General features: G+C 40.3%; 1 protein-coding gene across 1 annotated transcript in view; it reads right to left on the reverse strand.

The window, feature by feature from the left end:
- LOC144230699 (tripartite motif-containing protein 77-like) overlaps positions 1–6,851 on the reverse strand; it is an 8,369-nt gene extending 1,518 nt beyond the window's left edge. Inside the window, exons 1-5 of the mRNA XM_077763036.1 lie at positions 6,441–6,851; positions 5,645–5,740; positions 2,852–3,082; positions 2,133–2,155; positions 1,047–1,144 (exon numbers count right to left, since the gene is read on the reverse strand). Coding sequence (XP_077619162.1) covers positions 1,047–1,144; positions 2,133–2,155; positions 2,852–3,082; positions 5,645–5,740; positions 6,441–6,851 — 859 coding nt within the window. The remainder of the gene's footprint in view (positions 1–1,046; positions 1,145–2,132; positions 2,156–2,851; positions 3,083–5,644; positions 5,741–6,440) is intronic.
- Between the last annotated feature and the right edge of the window lie 12,999 nt (positions 6,852–19,850).

Consider the following 19,850-nt stretch of genomic DNA (forward strand, 5'->3'; position numbering starts at 1 on the left):
CTTTCACTCTCTGAATTTCTAACTCAGGCATCACGGACTCAGAATTCAACCTATAACATCCCAGGCCTGCTCCTCCTGTGAGCCAGGCTCACTGGCCACTTCTGCCTTAGGGACCCTCCACACAGCAAATCATGTGCTCCATGTGTTTTCTGGTCGTACCTGTTGTTTATAAACCTATTCTCATCCCTTTCTAAATTTTGTGATTTTTCAAATACATTCCCTAAATTAAATTTTTAGATAAACATTTAATAATTTAAGGTGCTTCTAGGAATCTGAACATTTACATATAACCACAGTTAAGAACTTCAATTTAAAATACACAGAATGAGGGGCGCCTGGGTGGCTTAGTCGGTTAAGCGTCCGACTTTCACTTAGGTCATGATCTCGCGGTTCGTGGGTTCGAGCCCCACGTCGGGCTCTGTGCTGACTGCCAGCTCAGAGCCTGGAGCCTGTTTCAGAGTCTGTGTCTCCCTCTCTCTCTGACCCTCCCCTGCTCACGCTGTCTCTCTCTCTCTCCTAGAAATAAATTAAAAATATAAATAAAATAAAATAAAATACACAGAATGAATATGCAGTTTTATATGTCAAATGCTTTCAGGGTGCCGGGGGAGACTCAGTTGGTTAAGCGTTCGACTCCTGATTAGGGTTCAGGTCATCCTCTTATGGTTGGCAAGATCGAGCCCCATGTCAGGCTCTGTGCTGACACGAAGCTGAAAGCATGGAACGCCACTTGGAATTCTCTCTCTCCCTCTCTGCCCTTCCTCTGGTTGCTCCCCCCTCAGAAATAAATATTTATATGCCAAGTGCTTTCATTTTTTAAAATTCATTGGAAATTATCATATAAGGAAACTGTTACATTCAGTTGTTTTGACTGGCTTCAGTTATCTTTTATTTGTGAACAATAAAATATGGTTAGTTACAAAGGTTTGCATATTTATCTGCTTCCCTGTTCTCTGCAAAGACTAATAGAGCAATGAGGAGAGGTTCTCCAGGTGTATCTCTTCCTGTAGGAAATAGTGGGGTCTCACCAGGGTGCCACCTCTTACCTCGGAAGTTGTTAAGCCTTTCAGACATCCCAGTGATTGTCCATGCGCTGAGCTGTGGGTCCACAGGCTGAGGCAAGTGCACCTGCACTAACTGACTCCTGCAAAGTAAAAGAGCCACTTACTGACCTGTCCAGTCGGATCATAAGTGATCCCTTGGAGATGCCACATCGGAATCCTCACAATTAGGTGCAAAAGGTCAGAATTTAACTCCCCCAACTGAGGAATATTGTAGTTGTTCTTATGTTTTATGAAGAGCTACCATGCTCTTATTACTTCAATCTCAGATGACTCACAAATGTGTGTTTCCTCCCTTACTCTTCCCTACGGGAGCCACACAGCTGTTCTCATTTAATTCCTGGTATCCAGTAGGTGTCAAATATAGCTTAATAGAGCCTAATATATACAGCCTAATCTCTGTAGATTTTTCTTTCTTTTTCCCTCTCTTCTCATCATCCTTCCACCTGTTGCCTCTCTGAACTTGTTTTTATTTTTAATTTTTAATATTTATTTTTGAGAGAAATAGACAGAGTACACAGAGTACAAGTAGAGGGAGGGCAGACAGAGAGGGAAATGTTTTATGTATTTCTCAGAGAGAGAGAGAGAGAGAGAAAGAGTGAGAGTGGAGGAGGGGCAGAGAGAGAGGGAGACACAGAATCCAAAGCAGGCTCCAGGCTCTGAGCTGTCAGCACAGAGCCCAATGCGGGGCTCAAACCCACTAACTGCGAGATCATGACCTAAGCCAAACTCAGACCCTTAATGGACTAAGCCACCCAGGCACCCCTCTGAGCTTATTTGCTTTTCCCACAGAATATGTAGAATAATCCTCAAATAACTAGGATTTTGAAAATTAGAGGCAGGAAAAATAGTTATCCTTGGCAACTTCTGCATTAAGCCTTGCAGCTGAAACCATGTCCCACTCCAACCCTCACTTTTATCTAAGGGTGGTCAATATAAAACCGAGAAGGGTCTTAAACAATGAATAAATGAGGACAGAAAGAAACTTATAAAAAGGTGTGGATCCATCTCAGCAGAAATAACCGGACTACTGTCACCAATACCATGACTTGGATGGAAGGGCAAATTTACCTTTTCATGATGTCTCCCAAATCCTGTAAAGAGAAAGAGAAGAAGGCTTAGCTTTGAACACAAGATATTCCCCTGTTTAGCTGGTCTGAAGCTCTGAGACTGGGCTGGAAAATTCTAGATCTCCACTTTCTTCCTTGAGTAAAATCATTTGCCCTTTTCCTTATCCTTAAAAAGATAAGACTTAGTCTTACATTTACATACAGTTGATAAAATCATGATCATGATAAAATTTAAAGCAGAAGAGGTTCTTAGAGTATACAATGGCTCTGTTGGTTGTAATCTACAGATTTATGAAGGGTTTCTTCAAAGTTTTTATGAGGGTGTGTGGGCTCTAAATTTACAATTTCAAAATAGAAAGAATGGGCACCTCCCACATACTGACAAGTCCAGATACAAAACTGAACTATGTATTCAAAAGCTACTCTGTTGCAGTTGTTTAGAAACTCTAAGTTTAATAGAAAAGGTGAGAAGATTTCTTTCTGGATCTGTTCCTCAAGTTTTCTATATAGTTTTCCCTTTCCTGTACAGGATGGATGTGACCCTGGACCTCCAGGTTATACTGGAGTAGCAAAGTCTACCATCACAGTTAGAGGAGACAGAATTTGGACTTTGGAAGCAGAAAGATAATGGAGGTCTAAGCGGATACAGACTTCAGTGGATATAAATGATTTCCAACCAGGCTGGTGTTCAGCACCCTGACATCCTTCCTCAGTCCTTACCTGGAGCAGGTACACATCTGCTTTGAGGCACATTTCTTTCAGCTCCTCATATATTCTCTTCAAAAGTTTCCCCATTTGAAGCATTCTAGCTACGTTTCTGCGTAGTCGATGAAAAATCATCTTGCCTTCAATTGCCAGGCTCTCTAAATGTTTTTGCTTTTCTTTGTGGAGGTATTGGTACACCTTAGGATATTCAGCCTTGATCATCACCATCCTTAGATTTACAAAACCCTGAAGTGACATTGGTTTAGTTAGATCATGTATCTGGACAGTTTTACTCTTCTCTCATTATCTATGGTCTGCAGACTATGAACAATGTTCTGGTCTTAATCTGTTTGGGCTGCTTTAAAAAATAAATGCCATAGACTGGGTACCTAATGAACACAGAAACTATTTCTCACAGTTCTATGTGCTGGCAAGTCGATGATTGATGCTGGTAGATTTGGTATCTGCTGAGAGTCTACTTCCTAGATAGCCATTGTTTCATTGTATTCTTAAATGGCAGATGGGACAAGGGAGATTTCCAGGGTCTCTTTTAGATGAGCACCAGTCCCATTCCTGAGGACTGTGGCCTCATGACCTAATCACCTCTCAAAAGCCCCCACTCTTATTACTACCACCTTGGGGGTCAGAGTTTGAACATACAAGTTGTGGGAAGAAGCAAATATTCAGATCACAGAAGTACTACATACATCTTTATGTCTTTCTCCTTCTAAAGAACCACATATTTGGCTTCTTTCCTACCTTTCTCCCTCCTTCCTTTTCTTCTTTTTCATTATTTATTTGCCTGCACCATTGCTTCCAACTACTTACCCTCAAACTTGCATATTTTCATGTAAAAATAAAAACTTAAGATCAACTTTTGTTGTTTCATCAGATTCATAGTAATCTGAAAATCCTAATCCATTCTTTTCAATGCTTGTACTTACAAACTTACTATCTGCTCTCAGCAAAAAGTAACAATTTGCTTCCTCAGGAAAACAGAGGACGTCACATGTGGTCTTTCTAAATTACCTCTATTTCTTACAGTCTTTTCCACCAGTGATGGGCTCTGCCTGCCTCTTACTACCCAGGGCTACACCCACCTCCTATTTACTGGTCCCTCTGTCTCGTCTCCTCAGAGAGATTACTGGTCTACATTACTATCCCACAATATCAATTCTCACCTTGCCTACATGTCTCTGTGTCTCTCTCTCTCCCTTGTTCTGTGGGCTGGTCTCCATTTTACTTTCTTATTCAGCCACTTTTTCACACTCTCTTTCCCTTTCTTTTCACACAGCTTTTGTCATTTGCCCATTTACCAAATTAGTTTGGAAATGTCAAAACTAAGTATCCAGCTTCTATGCTAACACTTTTATTGCCATCAAAGCTAGACTTATTGAACAAATGTGATCAAATCACTGTGCCCACAGATGCAATTTTCAATTACTCATCCAAGCAGTGAGTCTCCCCTTTTGTCTGTCTCCTACTGTTTCCTCAACTACACAGCCCAACTCACCAAGAGCCTATTTTTACTAAATTGAAATAATATTATTCATTCTTATAGTACTTCAACTTGATTCCACATTTGATCCGATTTGCTACTCACTTCTTTTAATAATCTCTTCTGTCTCCTCTGATCCAGAGCTGCATTCTTAGGTGCTAATCTCCCACCATCTCCTAACAACTCCTCAGATCTCCGCCCGGGTGTAACCTTGGCAATGGGTGTTCTATAATCACCACATTCCTCAAGCCTGCTTTCTTTGTACCCATTTGCTGCTGTCATTTTATTCCAAGTACTTCATAAATGTCATGCATCTTAAATTTTACTTCTTAAATTTCTGGTTTGAGTTCTCTCACTAGATAATAAACTCCGGAGGTCCATGATTTGTTTCTCTTTATGTCCATTTCTGTATCTCTTTGTTGGCCTAGAATGGTGAGCAACATACCATAGGTCCTTATATGAATGAATGATTCATCACCAATCCATCCTAAACAATTAACCTAATGTTCTTATTACTCTTTGGCACTCTCACAGAACCATGTGCAGATTCTATTTAGTGAATTACTATTCTCTAATATTGCATTTTTATAGGTCTCCTTTCGTACTGCTCAAGTTCTTTGAAAATAAAGATGTCATTTTCTTTAGATCAGGTTCTCAATTCCACCTTGTGAATCAATAAATGACACAGTCAAACGTCCTTAACTAGGCATGTGCATTCTTGACCTGGCCATGATTACATTTCCAACCACACTTCTCACCACCTTCTGCCTCATACCCTATGTACTAATCAGTAAGACAAGCACCCAGGTCTCAAACAATTCCATGGGTTACCTGGTTTGTCTCATCTTTAGTTTTCTTGTCCCTCAGAACTCTTTGCCATCAATATCCAGGAAATTAAATTCTACTAACATATGAGCATCACATTGATTTTATACTTGTTTGAGAAGCTTTTGTTCACATTCAAAGTTTACTAAGTTCCTATGAAACTCTGTATTTACTTCCATTCTTCTGATCATTGTGTTTTTCCTTGTGACAGTGCATTTTCTTGTCCCTGATGATGTATTAGTGATACATATTGCTTTGTCCAGAAAAATCAAGGAAAGCCTTTTAATTATACAATAGACTCAATGTGAAATCCTGCACTGAAGGTCCTTATTTCTATGCAGTTCCTATATGCATAGAACTTCTTCAGCCTCTTTTTTGATTCATCTGGTCAGGAAACATTATGATTTAACTTAGGTTCTCCCATTGTCAGTTACCATAGTATCTGTCCCAAGCTGGTTCCAAGGGCAACAGGGTTTCACACTTACCTGCCATACTCTAAGCAAGTCATACTCTTTGTTTATATTTCTCTGATTTCTCTGCCTGTTTTTCCAAATAGACTTCATTTGCATCATAAGTTTCTCCTGTAAAAGAACTACACATTTGAGCACTAGAAAAACAAATATACTAATTTTCAGATAACTCAAAAAGTGTTAAGGGGATAGACATGGGAAGAACACAAAGTAAAGAAAGCAGAGATGTCAGTGAATTTCCTTGGGAACACTATTAGTCATAACTGGGAAACTGACCAAAAGTAGAGTTCTTGAATTTGGAAAATGCAATCCATTATCTGAGGAATCTAGTACTGATATTATATGTAACGTGAAAAATTTTCAGAAATGAATCTTAATTCATATTAATTTTGAAAGGAGAGCCATTTCAAAACCTATTCAATGATAGGTTTTCTATGGCATGATTAGAACATATGGTTTCTAAATCTGTTATTGTGAGAGGAGGCTCATTGTCATAATAGCAGAAGTAGCCAATGACCGTCACTGCCAGGAGAGATTATCCACCCTGTCAGTTACACTGAAGCACCAGCACCCTCTTTAAGTCATCATCATTCCTCTCCCTCAGCCTAACAGAATTTAAACTTCAGAGGAGCAAGGATGTTTTTTTTAGTTTCTTCAGTGTTGTATCCCTAGGTTTTAGAACAGTGCCGGTCAGATGGTGTTTGGAAATGCTACTTGTTTAAGGCATAAGAGAAGAAAAAATCATTTTTCCTCATTGCCTATCAGATATGAAGTCCTCTCTATTTCACATGCATTCAGAGGCAGTACTTACCCTGCAGTGCTCAGCAACTTGTGATACTGGACAGTGTATGTGACTGGCATGCCCTGGGAAATGGGAGCATTGCAAACACAACAGGCTCTTGTCAGCCGGACAGAAGATAATCTTTAGTGCTTGGTGTATCCAACACACCTGCCTGGCAGACCTCGGTAACTTCTGAGCAACTGATTCTTTTTTAGCATGAACTTGTCCCTCAGCAGAAATAATGCCTTTGAAGTCTATGCGTGGAGATACTGTCCTGCACACAGGGCACCGGGCAGGATGCTGGGCTTCTTCCCATAGGAGGCAGAGACAGGGAGTACAAAAGGTATGTCCACAGTTAATGGTGACAGGGTCTGTGAAATAGTCCTTGCAGATGGAGCAGATAAGCAGACTAGGGGCACAGCGCACAGAAGTAGAATCCATGTTTCTGAGAAAGTAAAAGGAAATAAGATGAACAAGATTTTGCTGACTAATACACACATGCATGATAACAGGATGGGTGGTGCTGGGAATAAGACAGTGAGGCAGAAGGAGAGTCCTCCAGACTTATAGCCTACATCCTTGCTTTCCAGCCATGGGCTCCAGCCTGGCTTCTCAGCTCCCATTAGAAATTCAGGATTTGTCAGCCATGTTGTCTCTTTTACAAAGACACCAGAGGTTTTGGCTCACCCCAGTCCTAAGCAGGGGGTCATTTTTTTGTCCAAAGTTATCACGCTTTCCCCTTATTTTCCCTTCTTTGATTGGTTAGCACAGGTATGTGCTCCAATTCTGGCCAATGAAAGAAGATAAAGAAAGACTCCTAGGAGAGTCTATAAAAGGTTTTCTTGCTCTAAAAGAAACATGGAAGAAAAATCTGCTTCTTCTGTTCCTGGATACTATATGGATACACTACTCATTTACATACTCATTTTATGATATTGAAGTGAACTAGGTTAAGTGCAACAGCCAATACTCTGAGGCTAATAAGGGAATGGGAAAAATGTTCTGAATTTGCAAGAATGACATTGAACACTTACTAACCTTTTCTGGAGAGACTAACTCAAAAAGTAGAAGGAAAGGTAGAAAATAACCATTTTATAGACACCATAACAATAATTAAATCTGGCAAGAATCATCAGTAGATGCTAAAATAACTAAGACTGTGGGAAGAGAGTATTTGTATGCCAACAAAGTTCTACCCCAAAGAGTTATTCCTAAATGCAAAGGAGAAAAAGTACCTTTTCAAGGTAAATATTTAGCAGATACAATAACCAAGTAACCGAACCGTGGCCATGAATTTCATGCAGTCATAGATGTGGGCCACTTAAGGACTATGGCACATCTGTAGAGTCCCTCCCAGAAACATTTAATCTGCAAGTAACCATGGAGGAAAGTTAGACAAATACATTAGGAGACATTATATAAAACAATAATCTTTGGTTATTCAAATAATCTTAGTGTCATAGGAGAAAATGGCTTGAAGTGATTATACATGAGGTGACTAAAATATGAAAATTAACTAGGATGACCCCATTTCAGTTTAGAAATGTAGAGTTGGAAAGCTTGTTGCCACCAACCTACCCCAAGAAAAATGCTAGACAAATGAAACATTAATGACCTGTGTTGAAACCATTAGAGAATTGAGATAACACGTCAAACAATGAAAATAGATTCTGCATAGAGACAGGCACAAGGAAAAAGCAAATCAGGACCTGTTCATGTTTATCTGGGGCAGATTTCACCAGAGCCCATAGAAATCTCTATGAAGATAAAGTAGTTTAATTAGCTCCTAAAAACCAAATGTGAGCAAGAATAAGTGTGCAAAGCCCCTTAAGATCATAGACAGATATTTGTGGAGAGCAATACAGCTGGAGAGATGAAAGAGATAGAGTCTCTTTGGGAAATAGCACAAAAGAGGGGGCCCATAACCAAACAAAGAAGTAAACAGAGTATCTTTAAAGTAGTACTTCTCAGCTGAGGGCTACATTGACTTAACCAGGGGAAATTTGGCACTGTCTAGAGACAATTTTGGTGGTCACAACTCGAGACACATTACTGGCATCTAACGGGTAGAGGCCATAGATCTCTTTAAATATCCCATCATGCTAAAGAAAGATACCTCTTATGGCAAGGAGATATCAAGCCCAATTTGCTAACTGTGAAGGTAAGGAAACCTCTACTGGAGGCACTCAAGGTCTCTGGAACCGATAGCATTAACAGTCTCACTTTGGTAACCATAGCAATAACAAACTTCAAACCCATGCCAAATCCTAACTAGATTTACACAAATCCTCATACTAAACATCTAGCACAAGAAAGTGTGTGCTCACCAAAAAACATGAAAAAGACTTACAGCATCTACTGTCAAAGTACAGTATCTACTGTCATATATAATGTCAGGTATTCAATAAAAAATGATGAGGCATATCAAAAGGCCAAAAAAAAAAAAAAAAAAAAAATCAACCTGAACTGAGAAAGCACTCATCACAGCCAGACTTGGATACAACACAGATGTTAGAGTTAGGAGAGGAGGACTTTAGAGTAACTATGATGAATATATTAAAGCCTTTGATGAAATATGTAGACATCATGCAGGAATCATGGGTAATTTCGGGAGAGATGAAAACTGTAAGGCAGACTCAGATAAGCCAAAAACAAAATCTGCAGAAAATACCATTGTCGAGCCTCAAAGTAACATGTAACACAGTGAAGGAAAGTATGAGTGACCACAAAAATAGGTCAATAAAAAACCAGGCAAACTCAAAGAGGAAGCATCATGGGTGGAAAACAAAAACTGAACAAAGCATCCAAGAGCAATATGACAATATTAAATGATCTAATATATGTGTAATTGGATTCCCAGAAAGACAAGAAGGGCAGAAGAAAAATGTAAGGAAATAATTTTAGAAAATTTTCCAAAATTTGTTACGGGCATCAAAAAGAGATCCATGATATTCAGAAAATATTAACCAGAAAAAAGGTGAAAGGTGAGAGTTTCCAAAATCTTCCATCTTATTACTGTGGCATGACTTCATTTCAAAATAGCTGGAGCATGGGGTGCCTGGGTGTCTCGGTTAAGCGCCCAACTCTCGATTTTGGCCCAGGTCGTGATCTCACAGGTCTTGAGATTGAGCGCTGTGTCAGGCTCTGTGCTGACAGCATGGAGCCTACTTGAGATTCTTTCTCCTCTTTCTCTGCCCCTTCCCGCTCGCAGTCGTGGTCTCAGTCAGTCTCTCTCTCTCTCTCTCTCTCTATCAAAATAAATAAGCTTTAAAAAAAAAAACACCACCAAATAACCAGAATGAAATTTCTTCTGTCCTGATTGATCTCGCAAACAATAAGGAGATAATGTTTAATAAGACAGGCGGTCTGTGGGATTGTGTTAACAGAAGAGTGGAAGAGCAAAGTAAAGAAATAAAACAGAGTGTGGGACAAGAGAGCATCAGGACTAGAGAGGAACTTAAGGAAAGCAGTGCCAAGGAAAAATGTAGTTTGAGCCAGTGACGCTGTGGGCAGATAGAGAGAAAAAGAGGTTCAAGCAGCATCTGCATAAAGTAAACTTCCCTTTCTTTAACTGAATGTAGCCATAAGTCCAAGAGGAAGATAATCCTTGGGGAACAGCGGCCAAGCTGTAGACAATATGGGATGTGCCAGTATTTGGATGTTGATAGAGGAGGCGACAAACAACACTTATTATTTCAAAATTTCTCTCAAGTAGTATAAAATTCTGTTTCATAGAATTGGCACAAAGCTTCTGCTGTTCATTAAGACACAAAGGGGACAAGACAATTAAGAGTAATATGGTTAAGAGCACAGTTCCCGAGGCCCAGCTACTGGGTTTAGTCCCAGCCCCACCCCTTACCAGCCTCAACACCTTCAGACACTTCAATTACCTTGTTTGCAAACCAAAGTGTCGGTCTCGGGGGAGACACCGGACCAGGGCCTTGCACAAGTGTTCACTATCACTGTTATTAAGTACATGAACAGGTTAATAACAAAAGAGAGAGGGAGCATCTTGAAAGGAGGGCAAAAAGAGAAAGATAAGAGGGAAAGTAGAGACTTAAGTAGTGAGTGATAAAAATCCAGCAAGAGATTGAGAGAAAACACATTTGAGACAGTAATAGGTGAAAGAGCCAGGAAAATCCTAAGAGGTTTTTGTAACTTTAAAACTGGGAAGGGGAAACTGATGTTGAAAAAAGGGCACACTGGATATAACCAGGGTGGAGATTTCATCTGTTTCTCACACTCAGGGTTCCAAGATGCCCACCACACCCCCGTGGTCATGTCCCACAATAGTAACACATCTCAAGTATCACTGCCTGCAGCTCCCTAACCTGGCTAAAATTACAGCAGAGAATGGCCAAATTCTCAGCTAAGGAACTCACAATCTAAAAGTTGGGGTTTAGACAGTGTGAGCTCCTTTCATTTACCTTTCAATTTGTGGGGTGGGGCACCATGCTACCTTGGGCTTCCATACCCCCTAGAATGAATCCATATTTGCTTCCTCATGCTCTGGAGCTTTCTTGTGGCTTCTTTAAAATAAAAGAGTTTCTCAGAGCCTCAGAGGGTCTCAGCTGCCTTTAGATTTAGGTGAGATCAGGAACTCCTGTCAAGTTCAGCGTGGAGCCACAGAAGTATAGGAGAATAAATGGGACTGTCTGAGGACTCTAGGCATAGTAAAGCATGGAGAAGGGAGTTCATGAGTCCTGGGATCCTTTTTTATCACCAAGCACCCAGCTAAGCACACAACCAGGACTCAATGTTCCCTTTGTTCAATGAAGCCATAGCTTGTCAGGTGTCTTGGAATACAGGTCCCTAGATTAGGGAGGTCTGGATGTAGATTAGTCTCTATTCCAGCTTTGAGAGCAAGCACCTGACTGGCACACAGAACAAAGCTCCTCATAGATTTCCCCTATTCCTCATTCTCCTGGAGACGTGGCCCCCACAGCAGGAGTATAATATTCCCAAGTGGAGCACTAATCATACACCCCCAGGCCACATCCTAGTTTTCCTGAAAATAGGCATTTAAGCAGCCTCCTGGGACCAGAGGTTCTAAGGAGGGCACTTCTCTCCTCTGTCCCTCAGAAAGAAGTAGTAGCCTCTTAGAAATGGGGAGGGAATGGTGACAAAAACAAATGGGATGAATTGCCTTCCTTATAACAACTAATTTATACAAACCAAAGCTGTGAAAGGTAACAGTCAAAATAACCATCTGTACAGTTTCTCTCAAAGCCACTAAGTGAACTTTTCTTCAATATTCACTTCTGCTTAGCCCAGCCTTTACTTCAAATTAGCTTCTCACAATGCTGAAAGGTAGGAAAGAAAGAATCTTGGATCTCATCCAGCCTTGAAAAATATTTTCTTGCTGTTTTTCTCCAGGCTCAAGAGCTCCTCAAAAATTACAAATCTTTTGGGGCGCCTGGGTGGCTTAGTCGGTTAAGCGTCCGACTTTCCGACTTTCGCTTAGGTCATGATCTCGTGGTTCGTGGGTTCGAGCCCCGCATCGGGCTCTGTGCTGACTGCCAGCTCAGAGCCTGGAGCCTGGCAGTCAGCACAGAGCCTATTCAGAGCCTGTGTCTCCCTCTCTCTCTGACCCTCCCCTGCTCACGCTCTCTCTCTCTCTCTCTCTCTCCTAGAAATAAATAAAAATATTTTTAAAAAAAGTTTAAAAATATTACAAATCTTTTGGGAGGGATGGGAGTATCTACCTTTGTTCTCACTCCTTCTCATGTGTGTGTGCTTACACACTCAGGCTCAGATTTTTCAAGAGAATATAGACACTGCTGTGATTAGGGAATAGTGAAATATATTTCAAAACATTATTTATTCCCTAGAAACTTTGGTCATTCTGCATTTTCCCCAAGTAGGCTAGCAAAAAAGTGCAACTGATTTCACAGCATGGGGACCTCTCTCTCTCTCTCTTTTCCCCTCATTTTCTCTCTCAATATATATAAAAGCAGACTTACCAGCCAATCCCATTTTGGGGGCTAATTTCCTTAACAACATTTCCTCCCAATGGATCACAAAATTTAAAAAATTACCCCCAAATATTAACAAATATTTAAAAAATTAAGAAAACTTTATTATAGGCTACAGTGATTTAATGCGATTTCTTCTTGTTATGTTGTACATTTTACGAACATTTTGCAAGTAGCAAAAATATGTGTGCACAGTGTGTTTGGAGAGAGAAGGTAGACTGCTGTCTCTTCGGTATTCATAGACCTTGTGTGATTAATATGAAGCCTCTTTCATTAGCTGAAATGAAACTCAGAACCTGGCAAAGTACTCTGGAGGCGTGTCTCCAAGTGCAGAAGGTTGTTCTCCGGTTGTACTCTTTGAAGGCTTTCAGGATCACCACTGCCATCACTGAGGTGACCATGGGTGTGTGTGTTCCACATTAATATGCTTATTGGTCCCATTTCTTTTCAAACAGGGGGTGGAGATGAGGCTGGAAAACTACACGGAAAGAGAAGCAAATAGTAACCCGAAGCAACGTAATCATGTTTTACACAACTCACCTTTCTCACCTTCCAGTTGGTCTTCTCCTCAAGGAAACTCCCTTGCCTGTTTCTGTCTGCCTCCACCACACGGAACTGATGCACTGTATCTCTTCCTAGACTGTCCAGGTTCAGAAAGAGGAAGATTTGGGTAGGAGAGAGCAAGAAAATCTTCCCTTCTCATCTGTGCCGTTTCCTTTCTGAGCAAGAATCCTTGTTGGCGGTTAACATCCAGACTGCTTTAACCTAGGAGGTGGATCAGAATCACCTGCAGGGCTTGTTAGAAAACAGACTTCTGGGCCTCCATCACAGAGATTCTTGATTCAGTGGGTCTGGGGTGTGGCTGGAGAGTTTGCCTGTCTAATGAGTTGTAAGGTGCTGGTGCTGGTGCTGATTTAATGTCGTTAATGTCTGAGAACCTCTAATGTAGGCCAATATTCACCAACAATATGCTTTTAGAGTATACATCAGGAAGCACAGGGATGGACGTTCAGACTGTGGACCTACTGCTGTAGCTTCTTGAGGTCTATGTTAGGGAGAAGGGAGATCTAAGCCCTTTTACCTATGTGGCCCCAGTGCCTTAGAAGGAGTGTGAAATGCTTCTGATGCAGCACCCTTGGAAAAGGAATTCTGCATTTCTTAAAATGTCGACATAAATTTATCAGAGAACCCAGAAGTTCACCTATTTAACCCATCCCCCATCCACCTCCCCTCTGGTAACCATCAGTTTATTCTCTATAATTAAAGAGTCTGTTTCTTGGTGTGCCATCTCTTTTCTTTTCTCCCTTTGCTTGTTTGTTTTGTTTCTTAAATTCCACATATGAGTGAAATTCAAGAAACCAGTTATGTTAAAGTAGATAAAGGTCAACAGTATGAGACAATCCAGATTGAAAATTAAACAAATAAATCAGGAAATCCCATGTCTGTTTCTTTCAAAGCATCACTTCAGTAGAAACAGTGTTCCCTTAGCATTCTTTCAAGAAAGCTTTTAAAACTTCATCTGTGGGTAGTAAATTGGAGAGAACAAGACATGCCATGATAAATGACATTTTGTGATTGAGGGAAGGGTATTTTTCAGGGCTTATAAAAAAAAAAATAAATCAAACAAAAAATGTCTGGATGGTCCACTTCCCAAATCTAACAAACTAGAGTGCAAGTAGAGTGTAGGGTAAGAAATAAAGTATAATAAATACTTTAATAAAGCAATAAATATTAGATATATTATATGTAAATAAATATATAACACATAAATATAAAGCAATAAATATTAGATATATTTATATATAAATAAAGTATTTATTATATTATATTAATATTAAAGTATAAATACTTTAATAAAGCAAAAAGCAAATGCTTTCAAAATCAGTGCTTGGAATTAGTAAAACACAAATAATTCTGTTCAAAATATTAACTAAGTTTGTGACATTTAGGGAAGCTTTTAATATACTAGAGATGTGCAGCAGGCACTGATTCTAGGTGACAGAACATTTTTAAGTGGTTGCAAGTAGATTTTTATTATTTATTTAAATTTCGTGCTTGCCAGATGGGCTTTGAAAATTATTTCAGCAAACTTTTTTCTAAAAGGACTCTTCTTGGGCCTCCTGAGTGACTCATTTGGTTAAGCATTTGACTCTTGATTTTGGCTCAGGTCACGATCTCGCAGGTAATGAGATTGAGCCCTAAATCAGGCTCTGTGCTGAAAGTGTGGAGCTTGCTTGCGATCCTCTCTTTCCCTCTCTCCCTCTGCCTCTCCCTTGCTCTATCTTTCTCCCAAAATAAATAACATTGAAAACAAAATAAGGGTGCTTGGGTGGCTCAATCAGTTGAGCACCCATCTGGCTCAAGTCACGATCTCATGGTTGAGAGTTTGAGCCCTGCATTAGGCTCACTGCTGTCATTGTGCAGCACACTTTGGATCATTTGTACCCGTCTCTTCCAACTCCTCCCCCACTTATGCATGCTCTCTCTCTTTCTCTCTCAAAAATAAACAAATATTTAAAGCAAAAATAGGGGCACCTGGGTGGCTCAGTCGGTTAAGCGTCCGACTTCAGCTCAGGTCATGATCTCATGGTTCATGGGTTCAAGCCCTGCAGCGGACTTTGTGCTGACCCCTAGGTCAGAGCCTGGAGCCTGCTTCAGATTCTGTATCTTCCTCTCTCTCTGACCCTCCCCTGCTCATGCTGTCTCTCTCTCTCTCAGAAGTAAATAAAACATTAAAAAAAGCAAAAATAAATAAAATAAAAAGGAATAAAATAAAATAAAAGGACCTTTTTGACATCCCGTCTTTCTACTTCAGGCAGTGCTTCCATTAAGGACAACGGAGTGCTGATTCACAGTACCCTGATCTCCTGAAGAATCTGAAAAGGCCATTAAAATTGGAAAACTGTTTCTTTTAAGAATGATTTTGTTAGTAAACTTTCTAGTGATTACAATCTTTTTTAAAAATTTTTAAAATTTATTTCTGAGAGAGAGAGAGAAAGAGACAGCATGAGCAGGGGAGGGTCAGAGAGAAGGAGATACAGAATCTGAAGCAGGCTCCAGGCTCTCAGCTAGCTGTCAGCACAGAGTCCAGGAACTGTGAGATCATGACCTGAGCCGAAGTCTGACGCTTAACCGCTTAACCGACTGAGCCACCCAGGTGCCCCTACAATCTTTTTAATACAAGTTCCCATACCCATTTCTTCAGAAAGCCCTAAGACACTGAATTTCTTTGTGATGTCCTGAGAAGGCTGTTTCTAATGATCAGATTGATACAATAAAACTGTTCTCTGAAAATATCTTCAAATACCTTCCTGTGATTTCACGTCTAAAATCAATGACTACCACGAATGGATTGGCATTATTATTTAACAGAAAATGAAATGGGCTACAAAGCCAGCAGTAGACACAGAGAGTCCTTAAATGCATATAAGTGAAGGAAGTCAATCTGAAAAGATTTATGTTAATTAGAATTAACATCAATGGATTCAGTTTACCAGTTATGAAATACATATTTCATCTTGTACAAAAAGAGGATAAGTGGGGGCCTATTATTTAGAAGAGACACTTGTAAATAATGACAGGAGAAGCTTGAAAATGATATGATACAGGGGCTCCTGGGTGGCTCAGTCAGTTGAGCATCCAACTTTGGCTCAGGTCATTATCTCATGGTTTCAGGAGTTCAAGCCCCGTGTTGGGCACAGTGCCGACGGTGCAGAGCCTGCTTGGGATTCTCTCTCTCCCTTTCTCTGCCTCTCCCCCACTCATGCTGCCTCTTTCTCTCAAAAATGGGGGAAAAATCCAGTCAATAATATGTACCAAATCTAAACATTTAGACAAATGGCAGCTTCAGAATTAAAAGAACCATTGGAGATAATAGACATATACACATTTACATGAAGCAGTAAACATTTATGCCAGTTACGGATAAGTCAAGTGTACAGAAAATTCAGCAAGGACATCAGGGAATTGAAGGACTCACTCAGTTAATGAGATTAAGCTTATTAACAGATATCAAATCACATTGTTGTCAAACATAGGGGGGCCATTGTCTAGTGATGTGGGGAACAAAAGTAAATGGAAAATTAAATTTGCTTTCAACATAGAGCCCGTTGCCAAGTCCTTGGATAGGCAGATTGACCTTCCTCTGGGAGCTCAGATGCCTCAACAATGACACTTTGCTAAGAGCAAAAGGGAATCTTGGTTTAACATTATCCTGACCCCCAGGATTCTGTAAGTCTACTTGAACATATAAAGATTCCTTCAGAAAATTCCTTTATCTCTACATTCCTACTCAAAGATTGATGTTGGCAATCATACTCCAAGCTTATGGCCCCGTGATATACATCTGACAGGTCTTGTGACTGAGCTTTTCCTAAACAGTAATTAATGACCTTTTCCTAATAGCAATTAACTCTTCAATGGCCTGGAAATCTTGCTTCCAAAATACCTTAGAGACTTAAGCTATCCCTAACCCCCTCCATACCTGAAGGTATGTAATCAGTCACCCACCACAACCCTAGTGCAGCTCTTTATGACCACGAATCTTGTCTTCTGCTTTAATAAAACCACTTTTTCACACTGAAGACAGCTCAAGAATTCTTTCTTGGCCATCAGTTCTGAACTCCAACACTCCAAACTATATCATTTGGTGTTCTAACGTCAGGTTGAGTCTTCTCATCTGGACTGAGACTCGGTGCAAACTTAGTGAGTGCTTTCTCTTCTCCTTTACTTTCATTTCAGAAGCTTTTCAAGGACTGTGGTCTTCTTGGAACATTTTCATGTCCATTGTTCAGGCTACAATCCTCTAGCTATGGCTACTCTACAGAAAGGAAAGGCTGCCTGTTGGCTAGAAGTTAGTACCATGGCTGGAATGGTAATAAGACCCAGAAGCTTGATGTCCTCTCTTTATTCCTGTCCTTATACAAAGTTGTCTGTTTTGGGCATGGGACAGCTACCTAAGTCACCACGATAGCTACCAATCTTAAGACTCCAGTGTGGGGTGTCCTCCTCATTGGTCTAATGTGACCCCCCTCATATCTCTGGTCTAGTTACTTCTGGCCAAGAGACCTCCACTGGGAGCCGGCTGAAACCAGTACTTGATTCAATAGAAACCCAACTTGGGAATGTTTCCTAAGAAGTTGGCTGTAAAGACTACATGTGTTGGAATGTCGCTTAGACCAAAATGGATTTCTATCTTTACTGTTTTCTGTCAACGTCCCCTACTAACTATGCAAACTACAAAATTGGGTACTTTCTCCTTGTAAAACTTTTCTAGTGTTTTCCATGGGTTAAAAAACAGCACAACCTTCACAGCAAGGCAATAGTGAGGCTTTCATGGGAAGGCTTAGACATGGACAGTCCATTTACCAGGCACCCATCTGTAGCCTCGAATGCAATGGGGCAGTTTGGGGGGACTCCAGCATCCCTCCTATGGAGACTTTATGGAGGGATGGTGATCAATAGTGATTTTCATTCATGGGACACCTTTGGTCACTTTTGATACACAGAACATCTGACATATCCTGCGTGGGACACCACCCAGGAGCTGGGGTGGGGGAGGGATTTTTTGTAATGGACCTTCTCTTCTTCATTTCCCAAGTACTCATCCTTGGAATACCTTTTTAACCCACTGGAAACAATTCAGATTGCAAATTAAAGAAAAGACTGACCTTCTGAACACTGCATGACCTCTGTAGGTTCTATCATTTAGATCTCTTCTATAGGAAACAGGACAAATGGATTAAGGTTCCCTAGATCCAGGCCCTCAGGGTTCGAAATCAGGACCTGGACCTAAGAGCCTCTTGCAGAACATGTTTTGTCAGTAACAGATCAGTAAGCTCCTCTCTGATATATTGGATGATGGTTATCTAAATAGGCCTCCTCCTGATAGAAGCCAGCTTGCTGGAGGAAACACAGGCCATGCCTAGCAAATGGAATGCTGACTCTCTCACTGTTCCTCCTCCTACTAGATGTGGGGGCTTCTCCCTCATTAATTTTCTGGGTTAATGGGTATAATTGGAGCCAACCATAGTTAGTCTCCCTTGGACGGAGACTTTAAGAAATATTGCCAGGCAGCTGCCAAAAACTCCCTTTGCTTCAGGGAAATTCCCTATTTTCTCCAGCCCAGGATGGACTGCATATTTCCAATTGTGTGGGAAAAAAACCATGACACCTGCTCATCTGTGCAAGTAGTACTGCAGGCATGTCTGGAGGCAAGTACTTGGCTTGGCTTCTGGCCTAATGAAGCTACTAAAAAAGTTCAATCTAGATTCCTTATGAAAATTTCCAGCAAGGCAAATTTTAAAAGATCTATTTGGCTAATCACTGTTTTTGCTGAGCTTATGTAAATAATTAGGCCAAGTTTGTTAAAATTGGACTTGTTTTTACAAACAAATTAGTCTTGATTTGACTACCACTAGAAATAAGGGTGTTTATAAAGAGAAAAATTATGGTTCAACAACACACCTTTGCTGATATTAAATTCTAGTTCTGATTGTCCTTGAATGTTTATTGTTTGCCTAAGCTAGACAACTTGAGTTAAACTTCAGAAAAATTGCTACAAAGTCTTGTATATAAACAATCTTCATGCTTGTTATACTGTGGAGATAATAACAGGACCCATGAACATATGATTATTTGAACAACTGGAAAATGAAATGTATTCCCCAACAATTGTATAATTCAACTATCACCTTGACCAAGTCTATGTGACTGGAATGATAATCTTGCTCCTTAAAAGCCAGAGCATACCCCACTCCATTGGGTTAACTATGGATTTGTGGAGATAATGGGTGACCCCACTTTCCTTATAATTGGATTGAATGATGCACTTGGGGAAGCCTTACCTCTTGAGACAAGTTATTTGCTAGTGATTCCTTGTAATTAGGATATTGTTAGGGCTAGACTTCAAAGAATGAGGTCTTCTTGATGGTTTATCCCTTAGCCATATTTGTGTCAGGAATGATCTCTATTGATGTGCAAGTGCAAATAGAGGCTTTAGCCAAGCATATAAAAGACCTCCTGGTAGAAGAAGCTTCAAAAATTACTATGGACAGTCTCTGACAATAATAAGTTCACATCTGGTCCAGAGTGTCTTAGAGACCAAAGGAGACCAGTGGATGATGGGAGGTCAACTTATTAAATAGCAGGCTAGGCCTATAGACATGCTTGAATGAAACACTAAACTGTCAAACTTTAAAGCCAACTACCCTTATGCCTAGGGCTGACCATCGTTATTCTATGTTAGAATATGACTGATCAGAGATTACTGATCTTGTTTATTCTAGGCAATCAAGCTAAAAAGACTCCACTATTAAAAATGGAGATAATAGTTGGTTTACTGATGGCAGTAGTTTCAGGGGAAAAGGTATAAGAAATGCTGGGCATGCTATAGTCAGTCTAACTCAGACAGTTGAGACCAAAACCCTCCCAGCAAATATATCTACAACAAAAGCAGACTTAATAG

The sequence above is a fragment of the Crocuta crocuta genome, unplaced genomic scaffold (genome assembly GCF_008692635.1).
Source record: "Crocuta crocuta isolate KB4526 unplaced genomic scaffold, BGI_CrCroc_1.0 scaffold614, whole genome shotgun sequence".
NCBI classification, from domain to species: Eukaryota; Metazoa; Chordata; class Mammalia; order Carnivora; family Hyaenidae; genus Crocuta; species Crocuta crocuta.